This window comes from Scyliorhinus canicula, chromosome 2 (genome assembly GCF_902713615.1).
Source record: "Scyliorhinus canicula chromosome 2, sScyCan1.1, whole genome shotgun sequence".
Lineage (NCBI taxonomy): Eukaryota > Metazoa > Chordata > Chondrichthyes > Carcharhiniformes > Scyliorhinidae > Scyliorhinus > Scyliorhinus canicula.
This window is the reverse complement of record NC_052147.1, coordinates 269427066-269446811: the sequence shown is the minus strand read 5'-3', so window position 1 is coordinate 269446811 and position 19746 is coordinate 269427066. Positions and strand designations below refer to the sequence as shown.

The window sequence follows — 19746 nt, the reverse complement described above, 5'->3', positions numbered from 1 at the left end:
CCACCGCACTGAGGCTGCACTTACCTCAATTCCTGTGACGAGCTGAGCTGAGCTTGTCAGTGCAGGAAGAGATCAGGGTGCTATTTTTAAATGAGGTCCTGATTTTTCGATCACATTCTGACACCATGTCATGGTCTCCAGACACACTCCACCTCCCCCCCCCCCCCCCCCCGCCAATGCCCCAAGTTACTTTATAGGGGGTCTTGGAGCCCCCCCTCACCCCATCTCCTAAAGGCAAGGTACCCCGCACCCAATCACTGCCACAGGAAACCTGGCACCAGGGCACCCTGGCATTGCCAGCCTGGCACCCTGGCAGTGTCTATACCAGCCCGAAGTGCCCGGGTAGCACTGCTAGGGTGCCTGGGTGGTAGTGTCAAGGTGCCAGGCTAGAAGTTTCAAGGTGCCCAGGTGTCAGCAAGAATGCCAGGTTACCACCCTGCCCAGAACCCAAAAGGTCACAAGACATAGGAGCAGAATTGCGACACTGAGCATATTGAGTCTGCTCCAACATTCAATATTGGCTGATATTTTTCTCATCCCCATTCCCCTGCCTTCTCCCCATGACCCCTGATCCCCTTATTAATCAACAAACTATCTATCTCTGTCTTAAAGATACTCAGTGATTTGGCCTCCACAGTCTTCTGCGGCAAAGAGTTCCACAAAAATACCTCCTCGTCTCTGTTTTAAAAGATCGTCCCTTTAGTCTGAGATTGTGGCCTCTGCTTCTAGTTTTTCCTCCAAGTGGAAACATCCTATCCACATCCACTCTATCCAGGCCTCGCAGTATCTTGTAAGTTTCAATAAGATCCCCCCTGATCCTTCTAAACTCCAACGTGTACAGACCCAGAGTCCTCAACCGTTCCTCATACGACAAGCTGTTCATTCCAGGGATCATTCTTGTGAACCGCCTCTGTACCCTTTGCAAGGCCAGCACATCCTTCCTTAGATACGGGGCCCAAAACTGCTCAAAATACTCCAAATGGGTTCTGTCAAGAACTTTATACAGCCTGAGAAGTACATCCCTGCTCTTGCACTCGACATCAATGCTGACATTGCATTTGCCTTCCTAATTGCCAACTGAACCTGCACGTTAACCTTAAGAGAATCTTGAACAAGGACTCCCAAGTCCCTTTGTGCTTCTGATTTCCTGAGCATTTCCCCATTTAGAAAATAGTCTATGCCTCCATTCCTCCTTCCAAAGTGCACAACCTCACACTGGGGGTATCCAATGGCCTTGGAGACCACCCCCCCCCCCCCCCCCCCCCCATCCCCAGGTGCCATTATGCCCAATCAACGTTTGTGTGGACGTCTGCTAAGTGGCACCATGGCGAGGTCTCCCAAGCACGGGCGTTCGTTCCCGCGTCTCGGGAGATACGGGTCTCAACATATTTAGATGAGAGTCAGATCGCAAGGCATTCCGAGTATCGTAAATCTTGAGAGCGAGGCGTCTCACGAGATTTAACGGCCTTGTTGCGTCACCGAGTCAGGCACTAAAGGCCACTAGATCACCCCAGAGTATCCTGGTCTTTATTATTGGGGCACAGAATACAAGAGAAAAGAGGATATGCTGAATATATTCAACATTAATTAGATCTCAGCTGGAATTCTGGATGCCACACTAGAGGAAGGATGTAAATGATTTGGAGAGAGTGCAGGAGGGGTTTACAAGAATGGGTCTATGGATGAGAATACTCAGTTCGCAGGATAGATGGGAGAGGTTGAGACTGTTCCCCTTGGAGAGAAGAGATTTGATAGAGAAATTCAAAAATCACGAGGGGCTGGACAAAGCATATGAGAATCCTGAGCGGACTTGCAAAGAAACATAGACAGCATTTAAGAGTGAAAGGTCTCCCTTTTAAGATTGGAGATTAGGAGAATGTTTTTTTCTCTCAGAGGATTGTAAATCTGTGTATTTCTCTTCCCCACAGAGCAGTGGGTCATTGAATTTATTTAAGGCTGAATTAGACAGATTATTGACAGACAAGGAAGTCACGGGTTATTGGGGGCAGATGGGACATTGCAGCTGAGGCAACAATTAGATCAGGCGTGATGTTTGGAATGGAGGAGCAGGTTTGTAGGGGCAAACAATCTACTCTTGTTCCTGAGTCCAAGGACAGGGGGCGCGATTCTCCGCAAATGCGGAGAGTCGTAAAGGCTGCCGTGAAACCGGCCGTGTTTCACGGCAGCCTCCGCGACCCCTCCCGGGACCCGATTCACCCCCCCCCCGGTCGGGGCTAGCATCGCGGCCCCGGGAAGAATGGCAGCGCGGGCTTAGCGAACGTTTGCTAAGCCCGTCCGCCAAGACTCACGGCGGCTGACGCGCACAATGACGTCAGCCGCGCTTAGGCTCCCACTGACCCCAAGCTCTTGGTGACACTATTCACCCATCCAGGTGGTGTCTATGGGCACGCTCTTGTTACTGTTGCTGTTGGACTAGAGTAGGAAGCCACCTAACTGCCTACATCAATTCAGTTTGTAGACTGCCAATCACCAGAAGATGGTCTTCATCAGAAGCCACTTACATTATAGATAAATGAGTTCTGACCCCTCAGGTCCAGGGTGAAGCTTCCCAAGAGGAGAGGATAGGGATTAAAAGCAGCCAGTAGCGGTGAGCAATTGGAGAGTCACCAGAACAAAAGAGGCAACAGCAGCAGAAGACAAATTATCATTGGCAATTAGAAAATTATCAATGTATGCCAATTACGAACTGATTTGGGATTAATGGAAATTACTTCTTAAATGGATGCCACAGCCTGCAGAGAGAACGGGAGGGATTTTCCGGTGTTTTCTGTGGCGGGATCTGTTATGAGCGAGAATGGAAAATTTGGCGGCCCTACCAAAACTCCATTCACTTTCACTGCCACCAGAAAATCCCAGCTGCGAATGAGGACGAAGGTTTTTCACCACAGTTTCATCTGAATTGTGTTTTCCAGAATGGAAATCAATCATCCCAAGAAACACATTGACTGGTTGTCTCAAAACACAAGCAACCACCTGGTGATGTTTTCTGGGTGCCTATGTGTCCCAGTAGGGTCGGGGGGGGGGGCAGCAGCTGATCACCCCTGAAAACTAATAACAATCTTTATTATTGTCACGAGTAGGCTTACATTAACTGCAATGAAGTTACTGTGAAAAGCCCCTCGTCACCACACTCCGACACCTGTTTGGGTACACAGAGGGAGAATTCAGAATGTCCAATTCACCTAACAAGCACATCTTTCGGGACTTGTGGGAGGAAACCGGAGCACCCGGAGGAAGCCCACGCCAACACGGGGGGGGGAACGTGCAGACTCCGCACAGAAGGTGATCCAAGCCGGCAATCAAACATGGGTCCCGCGCTGTGAAGCAACAGTGCTAACCACTGTGCTACCATGCTGCCCCTAGCCTGCTCCATTAAAATCTAACCTGCGCCTGAGCCTGCACCAGGCCTGCACTCTGCCTCACAGTGCCAGGGACCTACCTCAGGTATCTGTGTGGAGTTTTCATGTTCTACTCGTGTTAGCGTGGGTTTCCTCCGGGTGCTCCGGTTTCCTCCATGTTAAATTGCCCCCTAGGGTGGGATTGCAGGAATAGGGCGGGGGATTGGGCCTAGGTTGGGTGGTCCTTCAGTGAGTTGGTGCAGACTCAATGGGCCGAATGACCTCCTGCACTGTAGGGATTCTAATCTAATCTATTTTAGCACAGTGGGCTAAACAGCTGGCTTGTCATGCAGAACAATGCCAGCAGCGCGGGTTCAATTCCTGTACCGGCCTCCCCGAACAAACGCCAGAATGTGGCGACTAGGGGCTTTTCACAGTAACGTCATTGAAGCCTACTTGTGACGATAAGTGATTATTATTATTATTCTAAACGGGGTGATGTATCCTGGGTGCAGCAGGTGTTGGAATTCCTGAGGCATGATTGTTGGGCCTGCAAAAATCTTCAGTGCAATAAACAGGTCAAACAAATATTTTCAAAGAGCAGATTCTTTATCATTTTTATTGTGGGCAAGACAGGATACATTGAATTGAGTTGTAGTTTCTCTCAAATTTATGGTGTCGTATTAATACCAATACTCTCATGATCAGGAAGAAATATGGAAGTGAGGAATGACACTAAACTTGCTGCAGACCTTCAATTTATACTAGTCCTCATAAAAAGCATAAAAATATATGACTGAACACCAAATTGACCTGAATTATCTATTGCTCATAACTCAAAGCAATATGACTAGAAACGAGTAATTTTCGTTTGACATTTTCAACGGCCGATCTTAAAGTACTTCAGTTCAATTAAGCTGTCTTTGTCTTTCAATTACATAGACACCAAAGACACAGCCGAATTCTCCGTCAGCGGGGTCCTCTGATCTGTCGGCACTGCACCCCAAGTCTGCAGGATTCCCGATGGTGTTTGGTGGCCACAATGGAAAACCCCATTGGCCGGCAGCGGAAGTGGAGAATCCCTCTGCCGGCGGGGATGCGCCGTGCCAGACAACATGGCCGGCGGAGTGGAGAATCCCGCCCACAATTTTCAGGTAATTCAAGAAGGCAACTGAGGCTGGCAAGGGTTGGAAATAAATCCAGGGCGCAATTCTCCGCACTCACGACGTGGCGGAGAACAGCGGGGGTCGTAAATTTTTACGGCCACGCTAGTCCGACGCCCTCCCGCTATTCTCCCCCCCCCCCCCCCACGCCCAACTCCCGGCACGAATCGCTGCTGCCGTTTTTTTACGGCCAGCAGCGATTCTTAGCTGGCCGATGGGCCGAATTCCAAGCCCTTTACGGCCGTTTTTACGAACGGCAAACACACCTGGTCTGGCCGTTCATAAAAACGGCCGTAAAGTCCCGATCTTGGCAACCATGGCACCGATTGGCACGGCCGTGCCAAGGGTGCCATGGGCCCGCGATCGGTGCCCACCGATCGCGGGCAGCGGGTCCGATTCCCGCGCACTCTTTGTCTTTCTGCCGCCCCGCTGTATCACTTCGCGGGGCGGCTGAGGGGCATCCCAGCCCGCGCATGCGCGGGTTTCGCGCAAATGCGCGGTGACGTCATCCGTGCATGCGCGGGTTGGAGTCTTCCAATCCGCGCATGCGCGGCTGACGTCATGTGACGCGTCAGCCGGCGCAAACTCTGGCAAGCGGGCTTAACGAAATTCGTTAAGCCCGCGATGCCGGAGTTCACGGCCGCGGCATACTAGCCCCGACCGGGGACCAGAATCGGTTCCCGGTCGGGGAGGGGGAGGCTGGCGTCAAATCCGCCCGGTTTTGATGCCAGTCTTACGATTTCTCCCTGTCTGGGAGAATCGCGGCCCCAATCTTTTCCCAAGAACCAGTATTTAAGAAAATGAAAGTTCTTATTATTTCACTGTGGTCAACTTTACACAGTTTTTAGGGTGTGTAATGCACGCTGATTTAAAAAATAGTTGACTTTTAAAAAAACGTTTCATGGGGTTTAGGAGTTGCTGACCAGGCCAGAATTAATGCCCATCCTTAGTTGCCAGTCAGAAGGTGGCTTCTTGAATGGAATGGTGATATATTTCCACGTCAAGGTGGTGAGTGTCTTTGCTGGTGATGGTGTTCCCCTGTATTCCCTGCCCTTGTCCATCTAGATGGTGGCCATGATGTGGAGATGCCAACATTGAACTGGGGTGAGCTCAGTAAGAAGTCTTACAACACCAGGTTAAAGTCCAACAGGTTTGTTTCAAACACTAGCTTTCGGAGCACTGCTCCTTCCTCAGGTGAATGAAGAGGAATGTTCCAGAAATATATATATAGACAAAGTCAAAGATGCAAGGCAATGCTTTGAATGCGCACACTGCTAAATCGCTGGCTTTGAAAGCAGACCAAGGCAGGGCAGTAGCACGGTTCAATTCCCATACCAGCCTCCCCGAGCAGGCGTTGCAATGTGGCAACTAGGGGCTTTTCACAGTAACTTCATTTTAAGCCTACTTGTGACAATAAGCAGTTTTCATTTCATTTCATTCATTCATTTGCAGGTAATTAAGTCTTTACTGATCAAGAGATAGGGATAACCACAGGTTAAAGAGGTGAGAATTGGCTCAAGCCAGGACAGTTGGTAGGATTTTGAAAGCCCAGGCTAGATGGTGAGGCCAGAATGTAATTCAACATGAATCCAAGATCCCGGTTGAGGCCGGACTCATGTGTGTGAAACTTGGATACAAGTTTCTGCTCGGCGATTTTGCGTTGCCGCATGTCCTGAAGGCCGCCTTGGAGAACACTTACCCGGAAATCAGTGGCTGAATGCCCTTGACTGCTGAAGTGTTATGGGTCTCTGGATAAGTCTCTGGATCTGTAAACCTGTTGGACTTTAACCTGGTGCTGTAAGACTTTTTACTGTGCTTCTAGATGGTAGCAATTGTGGGTTTGGAAGATGGTAGACAGTGGAGTCCCTGCTTGTCAGTGTGGAATGTTTCTGGATGTGGTGCCAATCAAGTGGTTTGCTTTGCACTGCACAATGTCAAGCTTCTTGAGTGTTGTCGAAGCTGCAGTCATCCAGGAAAATGGAGAGTATTCCATCACACTCCTCACCTGTGCCTTGCACATGGTGGACAGGAAGTGCTATGGAAGACCCTGTTAAAGGCCGGCTGTCCATTGACATTCATCAACTGCCTCCGACTTCTTCACGAGAAGATGTAGGCGACAGTCCTCATCAACGGATACAAGACAGAAACCACTGAGGTCAAGACTGGAGTCAAGCAGGGATGTGTCACCGCCTCCAACCTTTTCTCCATCTTCATCGTGACCATCCTTCACCTTGTCAAGAACAAGCTTCCCAGTGGAGTAGACATCAACAGGATGGACAGAAAACATACTGGTCAAGTACGACCAGTAGAAATCCAAGAAGCAGACAACACGAACATTGCTCATGGTGCTGATGTATGCCATATCCACTCTCTCAGAAAAGAATATCCAAGCCATGCTTGACACCTTCATGAAGCATATCAAAGAATCAGTCTTAGCCTCAACCTCATGGACACTCAAGTCCTTTACCGACCTGGCCCAGAGAAAGATCCAGTCTCTCCCTCCATCAAGATCAATGGGGATACTCTCCCAAATATAGAGCATTTTCCATCTCTGGCGAGTCACCTCTCCTCTAAGGCTGACACCGATGCAGAGATCCAACATCATATCCAAACCGCGAGTGCCTCCTTCAGGCGCCTAAGAATAAAGTCAGGAGCTGAGTGGGCATGGCGGAATCCAAACTGAGCATCAGTCAGTACTATATTGCTAAGCAAGTGCCGCTTGATAAAACTGTTGATGACCCCCTTCCATCATTTTACTGATAATTCAGAGTAGATTTATCGAGTGTTAATTGACCAAGTAGGATTTGGCCTGTTTTTTTGCAGACGGGGTATTACTTGGAGTGTTTCCATATTGCCTAGTGGATGCCAGTGTTGTAGCTGTAATGTAACAGCTTGTGTAGGAGTTTAGCAAGTTCTGGAACACAGGTTTTTGGCACTATTGCCAGAATATTGTCAGGGCCCATAGCCTTTGCAGTATCGGCAATAGTATGTGGTGTCAAGCTTCTTGAGTGTTGTCGCAACTACACTCATTCGGGCAAGTGGAGAGTATTCCATCACATTCGTGTCTCGAGCCATGTAGATTACATAGATTACATAGAATTTACAGTGCAGAAGGAGGCCATTCGGCCCATCGAGTCTGCACCGGCTCTTGGAAAGAGCACCCTACCCCCTATCCAAGGTCAACACCTCCACCCTATCCCCATTACCCAGTAACCCCACCCAACACTAAAGGCAATTTTGGACACTAAGGGCAATTTATCATGGCCAATCCACCTAACCCGCACATCTTTGGACTGTGGGAGGAAACCGGAGCACCCGGAGGAAACCCACGCACACACAGGGAGAATGTGCAGACTCCGCACAGACAGTGACCCAAGCCGGAATACTTGCACCTTTCAATAACAACAGAAACTTGCAATTATTTCACACCTTTAACATAGTAAGACATCTCACAGCACCCTCAGTAATGATTGTCAAACAAAATTTGCCATAGAGCCACATAAGCAGATATTCGGACAGATACCCAAAAGGGTGGTCAAAAAGGTCAGTTTTTATAAAACTTTATTGGTGTCATAAGGCGGCTTACATTAACACTGCAGTGAAGTTACAGTGAAAATCCCCCAGTCGCCACATTCCGGCGCCTGTTCGGATACACGGAGGGAGAATTCAGAATGTCCAATGCAAGCACGTCTTTGCGGACTTGTGAGAGCAAACCAGAGTGCCTGGAGGAAACCCACACAGACAGTTACCCAAGCCGGGAATCGAACCCGGGTCCTCGGTGCAGCGAAGCAACAGTGCTAATCACGATACTACCGTGTCCCTTATGAGGAATATCTTCAAGGAGGCGAGAGAGGAAGGGAGGCAGAGAGGTATAGAAAGAGAATATCCAGAGCTTGCGGGCTAGGCAGCTGCACAGTAAGAAGCCTTACAACACCAGGTTAAAGTCAAACAGGTTTGTTTCAAACACGAGCTTTCGGAGCACTGCTCCTTCCTCAGGTGAATGAAGAGGTATGCTCCAGAAAGATATATAGAGACAAAGTCAAAGATGCCAGACAATGCTTAGAATGCAAGCTTTTGCAGGTAATCAAGTCCTTACAGATGCAGCGATAGGGGTAACCCCAGGTTAAAGAGGTGTGAATTGTCTCAAGCCAGGACAGTTGGCAGGATTTCGCAAGCCCAGGCCAGATGGTGGGTCGTCTTCTGAATCACTGAAACGATGACACGATGACATCAATAAGTTCCATCCCACCATCAGACTCACCATGGACTACTCTCCAAAATCAGTTGCATTCTTGGACACACTCGTCTCCATCAAGGACGGTGACCTCAGCACTTCGCTTTACCGCAAGCCCACGGATTACCTCACGGTGATCCACTTCTCCAGCTTCCACCCTAAACACATTAAAGAAGCCATCCCCTATGGACAAGCCCTCCGTATACACAGGATCTTCTCAGATGAGGAGGAGCTTAACAGACATCTACAGATGCTGAAAAATGCCCTCGTATGAACGGGATATGGCGCTCGACTCATTGATCGACAATTCCAATGCACCACAGCAAAAAATGCACCAACCTCCTCAGAAGACAAACACGGGACACAACTGACAGAGTACCCTTCGTCGTCCAGTACTTTCCCGGAGCGGAGAAACTACGACATCTTCTTTGCAGCCTTCAACACATCATCGATAAGATGAACATCTTGCCAAGGTCATCCCCACACCCCCACTACTTGCCTTCAAACAACCGCGCAACCTCAAACAAACCATTGTTTAATAAGAACATAAGAACATAATAACTAGGAGCAGGAGTAGGCCATCTGGCCCCTCGAGCCTGCTCCGCCATTCAGTGAGATCATGGCTGATCTTTTGTGAACTCAGCTCCACTTTCCGGCCCGAACACCAAAACCCTTAATCCCTTTATTCTTCAAAATACATTCTATCTTTACCTTAAAAACATTTAATGAAGGAGCCTTAACTGCTTCACTGGGCAAGGAAATCCAAAGATTCACAACCCATTGGGTGAAGAAGTTCCTCCTAAACTCAGTCCTAAATCTACTTCCCCTTATTTTGAGGCTATGTCCCCTAGTTCTGCTTTCACCCGCCAGTGGAAACAACCTGCCCGCATCTATCCTATCTATTTGCTTCATAATTTTAAATGTTTCTATAAGACCTCCCCTCATCCTTCTAAATTCCAACGAGTACAGTCCCAGTCTACTCAACCTCTCCTCATAATCCAACCCCTTCAGCTCTGGGATTAACCTAGTGAATCTCCTCTGCACACCCTCCAGTGCCAGTACGTCCTTTCTCAAGTAAGGAGACCAAAACTGAACACAATACTCCAGGTGTGGCCTCACTAACACCTTATAAAATTGCAACATAACCTCCCTAGTCTTAAACTCCATCCCTCTAGCAATGAAGGACAAAATTCCATTTGTCTTCTTAATCACCTGTTGCACCTGTAAACCAACTTTCTGTGACTCATGCACTAGCACACCCAGGTCTCTCTGCACAACAGCATGCTTTAATATTTCATCATTTAAATAATAATCCCGTTTGCTGTTATTCCTACCAAAATGGATAACCTCACATTTGTCAACATTGTATTCCATCTGCCAGACCCTACCCCATTCACTTAACCTATCCAAATCCCTCTGCAGACTTCCAGTATCCTCTGCACTTTCGCTTTACCACTCATCTTAGTGTCATCTGCAAACTTGGACACATTGCCCTTGGTCCCCAACTCCAAATCATCTATGTAAATTGTGAACAATTGTGGGCCCAACACGGATCCCTGAGGGACACCACTAGCTACTGATTGCCAACCAGAGAAACACCCATTAATCCCCACTCTTTGCTTTCTATTAATTAACCAATCCTCTATCCATGCTACTACTTTATCCTTAATGCCATGCATCTTTATCTTGTGCAGCAACCTTTTGTGTGGCACCTTGTCAAAAGCTTTCTGGAAATCCAGATATACCACATCCATTGGCTCCCCGTCATTTACTGCACTGGTAATGTCCTCAAAAAATTCCACTAAATTAGTTAGGCATGACCTGCCCTTTATGAACCCATGCTGCCTCTGCCCAATGGGACAATTTCTATCCAGATGCCTCGTTATTTCTTCCTTGATGATAGATTCCAGCATCTTCCCTACTACGAAGTTAAGCTCACTGGCCTATAATTTCCCGCTCTCTGCCTACCTCCTTTTTTAAACAGTGGTGTCACGTTTGCTAATTTCCAATCCACTGGGACCACCCCAGAGTCTAGTGAATTTTGGTAAATCATCATTAGTGCATCTGCAATTTCCCTAGCCATCTCTTTTAGCACTCTGGGATGCATTCCATCAGGGCCAGGAGACTTGTCTACCTTTAACCCCATTAGCTTGCCCATCACTACCTCCTTAGTGATAACAATCCTCTCAAGGTCCTCACCTGTCATAGCCTCATTTCTATCAGTCGCTGGTATGTTATTTGTGTCTTCCACTGTGAAGACCGACCCAAAAAACCTGTTCAGTTCCTCAGCCATTTCCTCATCTCCCATTATTAAAACTCCCTTCTCATCCTCTAAAGGACCAATATTTACCTTAGCCACACTTTTTTGTTTTATACATTTGTAAAAACTTTTACTGTCTGTTTTTATATTCTGAGAAAGTTTACTCTCATACTCTATCTTACTCTTCTTTATAGCTTTTTAAGTAGCTTTCTGGTGCCCCCTAAAGATTTCCCAGTCCTCTAGTCTCCCACCAATCTTTGTCACTTTATATGCTTTTTCCTTCAATTTGATACTCTTCCTTATTTCCTTAGATATCCACGGTCGATTTTCCCTCTTTCTACCGTCCTTCCTTTTTGTTGGTATAAACCTTTGCTGAGCACTGTGAAAAATCGCTTGGAAGGTTCTCCACTGTTCCTCAACTGTTCCACCATAAAGTCTTTGTTCCCAGTCTACCTTAGCTAGTTCTTCTCTCATCCCATTGTAATCTCCTTTGTTTAAACACAAAACAGTAGTATTTGATTTTACTTTCTCACCCTCCATCTGTATTTTAAATTCCACCATATTGTGATCGCTCCTTCCGAGAGGGTCCCTAACTATGAGATCCTGTCTCATTACACAGGACAAGATCTAGGACTGCTTGTTCCCTCGTAGGTTCCATTACATACTGTTCTAGGAAACAATCGTGGATACATTCTATAAACTCCTCCTCAAGGTTGCCTTGACCGACCTAGTTAAACCAATCGACATGTAGATTAAAATCCCCCATGATAACTGCTGTACCATTTCTACATGTATCAGTTATTTCTTTGTTTATTGCCTATCCTACCATAACGTTACTATTTGGTGGCCGATAGACTACTCGTATCAGTGACTTTTTCGCCTTACTATTCCTGATTTCCACCCAAATGGATTCAACCTTATCCTCCATAGCACCGATGTCATCCCTTACTATTGCCCGGATGTCATCCTTAAATAACAGAGCAACACCACCTCCCTTACCATCCACTCTGTCCTTCCGAATAGTTTGATACCCTCGGACATTTAACTCCCAGTCGTGACCATCCTTTAACCATGTTTCAGTAATGGCCACTAAATCATAGTCATTCACGATGATTTGTGCCATCAACTCATTTACTTTATTCCGAATACTACGAGCATTCAAGTAAAGTACACTTATGTTGGTTTTTTTACCTCTGTTTTGAATCTTAACATCTCAAGTTTTATTCCTTTTAGTATTACTGGGCCTATTCACTGAGCTCCCCTCAGTCACTGTACCTTGTACTGTCGCCCTTTTTGATTTTTGACTATGTCTTCTCTGCCTTGCATTTTTCCCCTTACTTCCTTTTGCTTCTGTCCCTGTTTTACTACCTTCCAACTTCCTGCATCGGTTCCCATCCCCCTGCCACATTAGTTTAAACCCTCCCCAACAGCTCTAGCAAACCCCCCCCAGGACATTGGTTCCAGCCCTGCCCAGGTGCAGACCGTACAGTTTGTACTGGTCCCACCTCCCCAGAACCGGTCTCAATGCCCCAGGAATTTGAATCCCTCCCTCTTGCACCATCTCTCGAGCCACACATTCATCCTATCTATCCTGACATTCCTACTCTGACTAGCTCGTCGCACTGGTAGCAATCCTGAGATTCCTACCTATGAGGTCCTACTTTTTAGTTTAACTCCTAACTCCCTGAATTCCGCTTGTTAGACCTCATCCCGTTTTTTACCTATATCGTTGGTGCCTATGTGCACCACGACAGCTGGCTGTTCACCCCCCCCCCCCACAATGTAGTTTGCAGCAAACTACCCAGCCTTCGGAACAGTGACCACGACACCACACAACCCTGCCATGGCAATCTCTGCAAGACATGCCAGATCATCGACACGGATACCACCATTACATGTGAGAACACCACCCACCAGGTACGTGGTACATACTCATGCGACTCGGCCAACGTTGTCTACCTCATACGCTGCAGGAAAGGATGTCCCGAAGCGTGGTACATTGGCGAGACCATGCAGACACTGCGACAACAAATGAACGGACATCGCGCGACAATCACAGGCAGGAATGTTCCCTTCCAGTTGGGGAACACTTCAGCAAGTGTTTACAGAGATAGGGAGGGGCAAGGCCGTGGTGGATTTGAAAACAAGGATGTGGAATTTATAAGATTTAAATGTTACAGTCTTGGGGCCAGTTCACACGCTTACCTCCAATGACTGCGGAGTCACTTCTGACTGAATTTTTCAATGGGTGGCCCACATCTATTGCCCCAGAATGATCTGCAGTTGAATAAAAAATCAACATTAGAATTATCAGCAGTTAACTTATTGTGACACTTTTACTGGTATTGTTGCCTGTCCCACAGTCCACATCTGTTCATTCTCATTTGCATTTCAAGCGGGGCTCACCTATAACATGGATGTAAAGCAGGGTCTTGTTCAATAAATATGACACAATTAACCGCCACGTCCTCACATTATTTGCCAGCATTCAGATTCTCCAGATCACTTTTGGAAGCTTCAAGTTTCACTGTAAACGCCATCATCATCCTTCCCTCTCATAAGGGAATGGATCAAACTATAGTTGGTAACCTCAGGACTGAATGCCTATGGCATATTTGTCACATTCATCCAATCGGGGAGGGCAGTGAAGGAGCTGGAAGCAATGTTGGGATCTAGATATGTGGATTCCAGTCTTTCCGGACAATTTCAACAGGCGTTTGTTCAAGTCAAGATCTCCATTCATTCCAAAATTGGGAATACACCTGGAGACTGATGTACACATTTAAAGAAAGATATCAATTAGCGGAAGCAAAATCCACATTGGGGCGGGGGATATATTTATTTGGATCCCTTCCAAACCTGGCGGATGGGCTACAATCTACATATCTCCTGGGCGAATCCCATCACATGAACCTCTCCAGAGCAGGCCATCTCTGCCGTATTTTGTGACATTGCCGAACTATTTGGTACCTCAGATATGACAGCTGCGTGGTACAGTTCTTGACCCAGATCATTATAATTGGGGAATATTTCTCAACTCCTGGCTGGATCAATGCCAGATGTACAAGACATTGGTAAGACCACACATGGAATACTGTGTTCAGTTCGGGTCACGGTATTATAGAAAGGATATTGTTAAACTAGAAAGAGTGCAAAAGAGGTTTACTAGGATACTACCAGGACTTAATGGTCTGAGTTACAAGGAGAGGCTGGAGGGACTTTTTCCCAGGAGCTTAGGAGGCTTAGGGGTGAACTTACAGAGGTCTATAAAATAATGAGGAGCACCGATAAGGTAGATAGTCAACATCTTTTCCCAAAGGCAGAGGAGTCTAGAACTAAAGTGTATAGGGTTAAGGTGAGAGGGGAGAGATACAAAAGAGACCAGAGGGGAAATTTCTTCTCACAGAGGGTAGTGAGTATCTGGACCAGGCTGCCAGAGGCAGTGGTAGAGGCGGGTCTGATTTTGTCTTTTAAAAGCAGTTAGAGAGTTACATTGGCAGGGTGGGTATAGAGGGATATGGGCCAAATGCGTGCAAGTGGGACTAGCTTAGTGATAGAAACTGGGCAGCATGGACAAGCTGGGCCGAAGGGCCTGTTTACATGCTATATACATCTATGACTCTGACTCTATGGGCGGAATTCTCTCATAATGGGGCTATGTCCCCATGCCCTCAGGAAATGGGTGTGAATCAGTCTGTACTTACCTGGAGAAAGTCCAGAGTGATTCTCCGTTTTGAAGGGGGCCAGCAGGGCCACAATATAGTCCACGCAGCTCCACTGCCGATACGGGACCTGCACTTCCGGCCGTGGGCCGGTCCCCACAATACAGGCCCCTCCCAGATCACGCACGCCTGCCAACCGGTGACCCCCGATCGGAACCCTGGCCGCCCTGAGGCCCCCCCCCCCCCCCCCCGCCCCCCCACGGTGACGGATCCCCCATCCCTGTGGACTGTGTCCGCAGCCACCACTCTGAGTGCCCGCCGGGTGGAACCATGAGTGAACCACGCCGGCGGGAACCCGGCCAGTTGTCGGCTGAGAATTGCCAGGGGGGCCTCTTTCAATGGCCTCCTACTGCCGCTGCTTTGACCGCGCGGTCCCCAGAGAATCGCGGCAAGGCGTCAGATCCAATCGCGGGTCTGACGCCCCATTCTCCGCCACCGCGCTGAGCTCAATTGTGACGCGGAGGCTCCCAATCGCGGGTCTGACGCCCCATTCTCCGCCCCCGCGCTGAGCTCGATTGCGACGCGGAGGCTCGGAGAATCCCGACCTGTTCCTCGTTGTTGGATCGTTGCGCTTACACAGTAATGCTGGTTCACGATACTCAAAGACAATTTTTAAAATGTTGTGAGTACCAATTGTTACAATTAAGGTAGCTCAACAAACATTTAAGAGAGGAGGAAATTAACATATTGTAGAATAGGATGCAATCATCTGAGTAAATGCGACATGAAGGAATGTATCCATTCTAATCAGTGACTGCTTGGCAAAACAGTTTCCTCAGTTAAAGCAAAGGACTGATGAAAGGGGTTGGATTTTACTGGCCGGGTCGGAGAGGTGGAACGGAAACTGAGGGGTCCACTTGCTTCTGCCCCCAGCCGCCGCTGCACTGTGTTCTATAGCCAGTTAGCAGCCGTCCAGTATAGAATGTAGCCCACTGTGTCAATGGGTGGGTGGTCTTTCATGCATTTTGAATGACAATAATAATCAGTTGCAGAGCTTGTCATGGTTATGAATGGACTGAAACCTTGCAAATGTTGTCGTAAATATGCCAATCAATTTAGAATTCTGGAATCAATGGAGATGTGAATGGAGTTGGCATGTGAATGGTTAATTTAAAAATCAATTGCCAAGCTGCACTGGCTAGAAGTCTCCCCTCAACCATAGACTAAAATGAAGCCATCTCTGAGTGCTAATCGAAAATGCAAACAATCGAGGGTTTCTAAATCCCCTGTAATAGGTCATTTAAACAATATCCATAAACTGCTTTGTTTAATTACTGCTACATTTTTGTTTCTCTGTTGTTTGGAATTCTAGATACCCATTTGCTCTTGGCTGAAAATAAATGATTCAAAGCTTCTGGAATTTGCAACATTCTGATAGGTATACAAGAATGTAAAACGTATAAATTCAGATAATCCGTGCTCCACTGAATATAGGTCTTAATTGACATCACAACATTTGCAAAGAAATATACGTCTGGTTATTGTGGTCTGGAGCGAAGCAATGATGTCCATCACTAATCTCAAAGAAAAGTACCCACTAAGGACTAGTGGTCACTCTGTTTAGGATTTCCCTTTTATCAACGTTAATTTGAATCTGTTGCCGAGTCAAGGGGACATCCAGGTCTCCAGCTACAATGATGCCATGAAGCAAGGTAAGCAGCCTATCAGATTGAAGAATTCTCACAGGCTGCAAACCAGCAAGTTGAAAGCATTGATTATTCTTCACCTAATACTATCATTTTACAGAGATTGAAATGAAGGTTGGGACAAACTCATGGGATTAAGGCGGAAGCCAAAGCATCATGAAAAAAAGATGCCCCGGATTCTCCGTCTCGCCAGCCGACCAATGGGGTTGCCCCTTGTGGGCAGCCCCACGCCATCAGGAAATCCTCGCGCTGCTGGTGAAACAGAGAATCCCGACAGCGGAGATTCCAGCCCAGTATCTTTCAAAAAAGTGGGAATTTTTTTATCATAATGGAGAAATTCAACCTTCGGCAAATATGAAATTAATTTTCAGAGCCAAAGAGGTTCTACGGCTATGATTATTGGTATGCTGTTATAAACACAGTTGTACCTCATTCAACTGCCTGTCAATGAAAGTTCTCACAAGTTCATTGATTTCTAACTGATCTCAAACGAGGTGAATTTAACAGCACATCCTCCATAGAAGCATGGAATCACTGACAGCAGTTTCTGCGTTCAATTGCATGTGTATGGACTCTGATTCTGTCGATTTCAGACGGGAAATGATAGCAGATGCTGACAGTTTCAACGTCTACCATATTTGTTCCCCTTAATATCTTGAAAACTTCAATCACATTACCATTCATTGTCTACATTTTGCACAGTTTGTGTAATCGCTCATCGTACACTTGGAATCCGGATACCACAGAGTAGGGAACGGTGTTCCTGCTGCTGCATTCTTCTAAGCTATATCAGGAGACCACTGCTATAACAGGCAATCACACCCCACGGCAGTGAACACTGGTACAGTTCCACGGCAGGGACATTGGCGCTGGGAGCAACATCTTAATCTCTTTTCTTGTGGAAAGGAAGCATCAGCTGTACACAATGTTCAACTCGTGCCCGAAACTCTCATACATGATACTCATTAGGCCATTAGGGCTCTTCAGGGTAACCTCATGACAGAGGTTTGCAATTTATTTCTGACGCAGAAACAGGCCATTTGACCCAACATGTCCATGACTCCACACAAGGTCCTCCCACCCTTCTTTATCGAACCACATCAGCAAATCTTTCTGGTCCATTTTCCTTCATGTTCATCTGACTTCCCCTTAACTGGATCCTAGGCTGAGCCATCTTCAGCGGCTTTATCAGTGATCTTTGCACCATCATAAGGTCAGAAATGCACATGTTCACTGATGATTGCACTCAGATACTGAAGTAGCCCATTCCTGTATACAATAAGATGTGGACAACATTCAGCTTAGGCTAATAAAAATGGAGTTGCACTTGCGCCATTCAAAATACCAGGCAATGATCATTTTCAACATAAAATAATCTCGCCCACCTCCATGGTCAACAATATGACCATTGCTCAATCTCTCACCATCAACAACCAGGGGGTGACCACTGATGAGAAACTTAATTGGAATAGCCATACAAAGGTAGCACAATGGTTAGCACTGTTGCTTCACAGCGCCATGGACCCGCGTTCGATTCCTGGCTTGGGTCACTGTTTGTGCAGAGTCTGCACATTCTCCCCGTGTCCGTGTGGGTTTCTTCCGGGTGCTCCGGTTTCCTCCCACAAGTCCTGAAAGACGTGTGTTTGTTAGGTGAATTGGACATTCTGAATTCTCCCTCCGTGTACCCAGACAGGAGCCGGAGTGTGGCGACTAGGAGATTTTCTCAGTAACTTCATTGCAGTGTTAATGTAAGCCTGCTTGTGACACGAATGAAGATTATTATTATAAATACTGTGGTTACAAGAGCAGATCAGATGTTGGGAATTCTCTGGCGAGTAACTCACCTCCTGACTCCCCAAAGCCAGTCCATCATCTACTGGGCACAAGTCATGAGTCTGATATAATAGTCTGGATGAGTGCAGCTCCAACAACTCTTCAGAAGATTGACACAGGACAAATCCTGATCGCTTGATCGGTACTCAGGCAACACTTTTACATTTACTCCCTCCGCTACTGGAATACAGTGTCAGCAGTGTGGAGCATCTGAAAGATGCATTGCAGCAACTTCAAAGCCTTCTCTGACATCACCTCCCAGTGGATACCTGGGAAAACCACAACCTGCATGTTCCCCATCAAGGCATATGCCACCTTGACTTGGAAAGGTATCACTATTCCTTCACTGTCGCTGGGTCAGAATCAATTAGCTCCCATCCTAACATCATTATGGGTCTACTTTCACTACTTGGACTTCAGCAGTTAAAGAAGATTCATCACCACCTTCTCAAGGGCAATTAAGGATGTGCAGCAAATGCTGGCCGAGCCAGCAATCTCCATATTGAATGAAGAGATTGAACAAAACCCTTTGCTATTCCCTTAACTACTCTTTTTTATAAGCAACTTCAACATTCCAACCACTAGCTGGGGAGAGAGGTTTCTCATGTACTCACTATTGGATTTATCAGTGATTATTTTATATTCATGACTTACTAGTTCTGGCTTTGCCTGCAAGTAAAAATATTTCCATGTCTACCCTATCAAAGACTTTCACAATCGGCATGGTAGCACAGTGGTTCGCACTGTTGCTTCACAGCACCAGGGTCACAGGTTCAATTCCCAGCTGGGTCACTGTCATTATCGGTCTCTATGGAGTCTGCATGTTATCGGTCTCTGCGGAGTCTGCATGTTCTCTCCGTGTCTGCGTGGGTTTCCTCTGGGTGCTCCGGTTTCCTCCCACAAGTCCTGAAAGATGCGCTGTCAGGTAATTTGGACATTCTGAATTCTCCCTCAGTGTACCCGAACAGGTGCCAGAATGTGGCGACGAGGGGATTTTCACAGTAACTTCATTGCAGTGTTAATGTAAGCCTACTTGTGACAATAAAGGTCATTAATATTATTTGTTGAGAGTTATGACCAGATGGCAGCATAATTCTGGATGGCCTTGTGTTTCTAGAGGGTAAGATTTGAGAGACCAGTCAGGAATGCTTTGAAGTCTAGGTATGGGTAGCATCTTAAAAGAAACACTAATAACTCGAGTTAAAAAGAAACTATTCAATTATCAGGAGTTGGTTCTTAACCGAATGCAACTGAAATTAGCAGTTTGAAGGGCTCCATTAATGGTTCAAAAAGTTTAATCAGGAGTGTCACAGATTTGCTCAATGAGCTGGTATCAGTGGGACAAAGTAGGATCAATTGAATTGGTCTCCATGCTCCACATTAAGGAAGGGAAAAATGCCTGCATTCCTTAATTCCATTCCATGTCCGACATTCCTTGTTGGAACTTGTACATATGCAAACATTCAGTGAAGCAAGGATTCCACATGCAGAAACGTGTCCTACTCAACCCGATGAGCTACTTCTCCGAC

The 19746-nt window shown here is 46.8% G+C and overlaps 1 protein-coding gene across 2 annotated transcripts in view; it reads right to left on the bottom strand.

Moving 5' to 3' along the window:
- The window catches only part of LOC119962139 (contactin-associated protein-like 5), a 1052391-nt gene that overhangs the window by 2813 nt on the left and 1029832 nt on the right, over nucleotides 1–19746 (bottom strand). For both annotated transcript variants that reach the window (XM_038790062.1, XM_038790063.1), the window contains exon 23: nucleotides 13222–13293. In XM_038790062.1, the coding sequence (XP_038645990.1) occupies nucleotides 13222–13293 (72 nt within the window). The remainder of the gene's footprint in view (nucleotides 1–13221; nucleotides 13294–19746) is intronic.